The sequence below is a fragment of the Nycticebus coucang genome, chromosome 18 (assembly GCF_027406575.1).
Source record: "Nycticebus coucang isolate mNycCou1 chromosome 18, mNycCou1.pri, whole genome shotgun sequence".
NCBI lineage: Eukaryota > Metazoa > Chordata > Mammalia > Primates > Lorisidae > Nycticebus > Nycticebus coucang.
Window position 1 is genome coordinate 79,999,150 of NC_069797.1, and position 6,000 is coordinate 80,005,149.

The window sequence follows — 6,000 nt, forward strand, 5'->3', positions numbered from 1 at the left end:
ACCTCACAAATTAAGAAATTCTTCATATATATGCGCAATCTCAAGTTGTCACCCTGGGTAGAGTGCTGTGGCATCATAACCCACAGCAAGCTCCAAATCTTGGCTCAAGCAATCCTCTTGCCTCAGTTTTTCTATTTTTTAGTAGAGATGGGGGTCTTGCTTTTGCTCAGACTGATTTTGAACTTGTGAGCTCAAGTAATGCACCTGCCTCAGCCTCCCAGAGTGCTAGGATTATAGGTGTGAGCCACCACACCTGGCCAAGAAATGCTTTTATTTTATTTTATTTTATTTTATTTTATTTTTGAGACAGGGTCACTCAGGCTAGAGTGCAGTGGCATTAACATTTGTAAGAAAATTCCATTTGATCCTCCTGCCCCACCCTCCCGAATAGCAGCTTAAAAATTTTTTTTTGTAGAAGTGGAGCCTCACTATGTTGCCCAGGCCTCTAATTAGTTTTTATGTCATTTTGTGTTTACTGTCAAAACATGCTCCCCAGGTGAGTGAGGCTCTTGTGTCACATGAGTTAGTCCAGACACCCGAGACTGGGTGGCGCATGGTGAGCAGAGTTCACTGGCTCACAGCTCTGGAGGTGGGAAGTCCATGTCCACTGTTCATGTGCTGGCATCAGGTGGGGCCTATCCCCCCCACACCCCTTTATGATGAACTCACCCCACAGTAATGGCTTCATTCTATTTGTGAGGGCAGAGGCCTGTGCTCTCTTCACCTCTTCAATGTCCCATTTCTTGATTCTGCTACAATGGCAGGTTAATTTCAGCATGAGTTTAGAGGAGAAAAACATTCACACTATAGTAGTGATTTTGTCTCTACTATAGCACTTTGATCCTCTGATGTTAGCGGGGCACATGCCTCTGGGTGTGGGGCCTCCCACAGGGTTCCGGCACCAGCAGCCCTGCCGGTTCCTACAGGAGTCTCAGCAGCATCCTAGGGCCCCCTCTCCTCTTGCTGGTGCTGGGCCTTGTCCTCAGGCCAGTTTCCTGCTCTGGTAGCTGTGTACAGCCTCTTCTCACTTGCTGTTTCTGCGTCTGTGCGTCTCCTGTTCCTGTCACTTGGGAGGGAAGACAGGATCACCTGAATGCAGTTGAACGTGTTCAGCTGTTGAGAGGGAGTGAGCCCTTCTGTCCAAGCCTTGGTCTGGGCTTGGGGTCAGGAATAGTAAAAAGCTCACACTGCCAAATCCAAAGAAAACACCTCCATAGGGCGTGTATTCAATCCCAAGACCAGACTCGGGTGGCCGAGGCCTGGGGGCTTCTAGGGCTACACCTCTCATACCAGACACAGCTGAACCTCTGCTGCCTGAGCATGACCCCACTGTTCAGTGCATGCCTCAGACTGCTCGGGCATCTGCATCTGAACAGCATTCCTAGAGATGACCAAACAGCTGGGCCCGTGTCCACCCTTTCAGGGAAGGGGCACCAGCACAGGCCAGGTCATCTCCCCACCCAAGGTGCTGGTGCGCTGTTGTGATGGGCGGCCCTCCCACACCTCTGTCAGGCCCAGGGCAGAGGGTTCTGTGGTGCAGGGGACAGGATTTTGTGGTTGTGTTTGATGGGCCACCCTATAGGTGTGACCACTCCTGTTTGTGACAGCTGAGCCGAGGAGCCATCCCAGGAGAGTGTGTTCAGGCTCCCTCCCTGGGGCATTGTGAGCTGGCAGGACCTACAAAAGACCTACCCAAGGGTCTGGGTGGAGAAGGTGGCCTAGAGCATGCTCAGGCAGGGGACGGTCAGCTCACCTCAGAGCATCACAAGGCCCAGACGTGCCCTCAGGTGAGTTGACGGCATATTCTAGAAATGTCACCACCTGTGATGAGGGCCAGTCTTGGAACTTGAGGTGGCAGTATCTTGCTGGCACCTGTGTCAGGAGTCTCTAGAGTAACAGAACCAACCAGGAAGTATGGGGTGGGGGAAAAAGAGACAGACACAGATGTTTTAAGGTGTCTGCTCCTATGGTCATGGAGTCTGCCAAGTTCAGAATCTGCAGGGTGGGCAGATTCTGGGAGGGGTCAGTGCTAAAGCTGGGGTCTGAGGTGAGAGTTAAGGGGAGCTCCTTGCCTTCAAGGGACCTCAGGCTGGTCTCCCCGTCCGTCAGCTGATTGGATGAGGCCCACTTAATTATGGATGGTAATCTGATTTACTCAGAGTTTACTGATTTAAATGTTAATCTCATCTAAAATATATATATATATATATATATGCCTGCACAGAAACATCCAGAATGTTTGACAAAAACCTGGATGCTATGGTTTTATCAAGTTGATATTAACACACCTATTGGCCTTGAAAATGATTGAGCCCTGTTGCTGTACACAATTCTTTGCTTTCTGCTCTTACCTGCACACCTCTGTGCACTGGCCTTGACCAGGCTGGTGAACAGCACCTGGGAGGATTCATGCTGCCCTGCTATGGGACAGGCACGCCCTCCCACCACTCCCATGTGGAATGATCCAGGTGCATTTCACATGGGTGTCAAGGGACCTCTGTGGGGGTTGAGGGGAGCCATCGGTGCCCCCCATCCACTGTGACAGAAAAGTCACTTCCTATCTGTCCCAGTCAGTCCTAGATCCTGTGCCCGTGTCCCACAGTGCTGACATCAGCGGGGCATGCTAGTTAATACAAATACCCGACAGACAGACAGCTAACCTGCTACGATATTTTCTGGTCCTTGGAGTCTTACGGCTCTGGGTGTTTAGGGGGGGTCCCAGGTGCTCCTCATGAGTTGTGGCTTTGTCCCAAAGTGTGGGGTCCTAACTTATTTGTCTCTTTTCAGCGGCAGCGAGCCCTCTGCACATGCTGGCAACCCACGCGTCAGCATCAGCCTCCCTGCCCACAAAGCGCCAGAATGGCGACCAGCCAGAGCAGCCAGAGCTGAAGCGGCTGAAAACAGAGGACAGTGAGAGTATCGTCATCGCCCTGAGCATGGACACGCCACCGGCAGCTGCGAGGGAGAAAGGCATCCAAAACTAGCATCTGGGAGAGCTTTTTTACTTCAAAAATTTCAACTTTGTGGTGCCAAAAGGAGACATTGCCTCTCACCGATGCTCCTTCGGTGGGTAGAGGGCCCTGCGGTTGGACTTCACCTCTCAGCACTGAAAACAAAAAACCCAGGTGGCCTTAAAGCTCCTTAATTTAAAGACAGAAGTCACACTTGAACAAAAACACATACAACAAAACTGGTTCTGAGATGGTGGCTCTGCTGCCAAGCACTCACCATGCCGCTGCCTCTGGGTGCAGCTTTTAACTACAAGTAAGAAAACTCCCGGGCCTTCCCCTGGACCAGACTGCATGTGAGGATGGTGGGCAGCACCTGATGAGCAGGCCTCTGGGACTAGGGCCTCTCCAGAGGCCAGGCAGAACCCGCCGGTGGCACTGGGAGATCAGACAGTATTTTGTTGCTCTCACGTGGAATTAGAATTATTTGATGTGTATGTTCTTTACACAATAATGGGGTCTTTGACATTTCACATCACTCCATTTCTGCTCTGGAAATTTTGGAATCACACAGGACTTTCATGTGGATTTCATTTGGGGAAAGAAACAACATAATTTTGTGTTTTTGTTGTTTTCAGCCTAGCCGGTGGAATGATTTACTTTTGCCTGTCTTGTTAAAGTTCAGATGGAGCTACTCTGTGACAGCTGCAGATGTCCTATGGTAGAGCAGTTGCCTGAAGGATTTCAGCACCTCCGTCTTGGTGGGTGGGACAGACAAGCGGCACCGCAGCCACAGGTGCAGGCCCGGGCACATGAGGCACATGTGAGGGCCCAGGGATGAGCCTGTCATGCAAAAGAGCTGCTGGGACTCCTCGAGCTGCACTTAACTGTTCTCTTTCTTGGTATTTTTTATTGTTTGTTTCTTTGTGTTGACTTTGTCCCTGGCAAAATATTTTCACTCTAAGTAAAACCAGTCTCCTAAGTATTGTGTATGTTTAAAGTGACAGAGCCATTATTACTACATTTAGAAAAAAGATTCAGTCTTTTATTGTGCCCTTTATCGCATCCTTGCCAGCTCTGGTGGCATCTGACGAGCTCTCGGCTCAACTGTGTTGGAGTTTTGCGTTTTCCCCATGCAGTGAGAGCCCCAGCTGCTGGTTCATCCCAGGGTCTAGGTGAGCATCTTGCTGAGAAGTGCTGGAGATGGTTGGGCCATTTTCTGATTTGCAGTAGGAAACTTCCTGGCCTTTCAGAACTGAACACTGTAATGCTAAGGCTGACCCTCCTGCAGATATTCAAAGGGAGAGGGAGGAGACAGGTGCAAGTGGGGAGTGGGGGCCCCACAGTCTCAGCTCTGCTCCTTGGGAGGAGAACTCCCAGGGTCAGGACAGCAGAGAGCAAACAGAAAGGGCTCTAGCCTTATTGTGAATTTTTAATGTCATCATCATAACATTATTTATTTAAATGTAGTTATTTTGGTATTTAATTTTTTTAAAGAAGGGGAAAAACCTGTATTTTCCTGGTGGATTGAAACAGCTCGGAATGGTGTATTTAGGCAATTTTAAAACACTTATTTACATAAAGACCAAATATGATAAATCTCTTGTAAGTATTGTGTATCGATCCACAGTATGGGGCTGTCACATGTCATTGCAGATGGTGCATATTAAAAAGTCTGGAGTTACTGCATACTAGCTGGGTTATAACTCAGCCAGTTAGAGAATAAAAGTGAAACCATCATTGGAATGAGACCCTATGTGTGACAGCAGTGAGCGGCAGCATGTGGAGCTGGTCGGCCCCTCAGGGCTCAGTCTGCAACTTCTGAGCACTGAACAGATACCTTGGAATGTATATTTTTGTCTTTTACTCAGAAGGTTTGCAATTTGCAAAATAATTTGGATTGTGCTGTTTCTTGGGGGGGGGGGGTTCGGGCCACTCCACAGAGCAGGGCCAGACCCATCAGTCACACCTAACAGGGGTTTTGCCTGGAGGCCAGCCCTCAAGCTCTCAGTGGACAGACAAGGACACTGGCTTGTGCAGTGCTAAGCGAGTGGACTGCGTCCTTCTGGAGATGCATTTACACAGCAGGAAGCCAAACTCTGGGTAGATTTTCCCTACATAAGCTCGGTCCATAAACCGGTTACTTCTGATGTTAAAACATAGAATTTACAGATTTGGAAGGGTTTCTGTTGGGGTCACAGGTAAGAAATTGCCAGCTCCCAAATGTTAAGGAAAGGAAGCAGCATTCTCCGCCTGGTGCCCAGACCCAAGAGCACCTTGTCAGGTGTGGACTCCCTGCTCTTTGCTCCTGCCTTGGCCGTAGGCTACTAAGAATATCCAGGAGATGCAGAAACAAAACCACAGATCAGCAAACTGCCATGCCCAGGTCTTGTCGATCTTTAAGGTATAGTTTTTAAATTCTGGATTTAGCTCTGACTTCCTAAGAGCCCTCCACACACACCAAGGGCTGCTGAGCTGCCCTGGCATCACTGCCTGGCGCTCACAGGCCAGCCTAGGTGTCCTGCCTGTGATGGCCACCGTGTGTGGCAGGGAATGCCCCGCTCTCCACTGTGGCTCCTCAGTGTCTTATTTTCAAGAAGGCTCCACTTTGACCTTTGTCAAACTTCTGGGCTCCTCAGGGACTAGAAACTGAATTTCAGCAGCTTTGTCCTGAACCAAACAATACAAAAGGGAAACTCACGTGATCCAAATTACGTGGGGTGTTCCAAGTGTGCGTAATGTGATGTAGGGCTGGTGCTCCCTTACTTGAGGATAGTGTGCTTGTGGACAGTTGGCCTCCTGAGATATCCACCACTCTGTGATTGTCCCCTGCTAGAGTAACAGTAGCTGGTAGTTGTGGTCGGGGGGAGGGGGGGGGCAGTGTCAGGACTTGGGGTTTCTGTGCTGTGGGACATAAGGGGAGAAGCGACAATCTTTAACCCTAACTTCCACTATTCTAGAAAGTATAGTGGTGATTTGTGTACAAAGATTTGAAATTTTTAAAAAGTACCAAGTTCCTGAAATTCAATAAAATATTTTTATTAATTTTAAT

General features: G+C 49.1%; 1 protein-coding gene across 1 annotated transcript in view; it reads left to right on the plus strand.

The window, feature by feature from the left end:
• Positions 1–6,000, plus strand: part of FOXK2 (forkhead box K2) — a 53,932-nt gene extending 47,932 nt beyond the window's left edge. Inside the window, exon 11 of the mRNA XM_053569261.1 lies at positions 2,788–6,000. Within this exon, the coding sequence (XP_053425236.1) occupies positions 2,788–2,984 (197 nt within the window). The 3' untranslated portion in view covers positions 2,985–6,000. The remainder of the gene's footprint in view (positions 1–2,787) is intronic.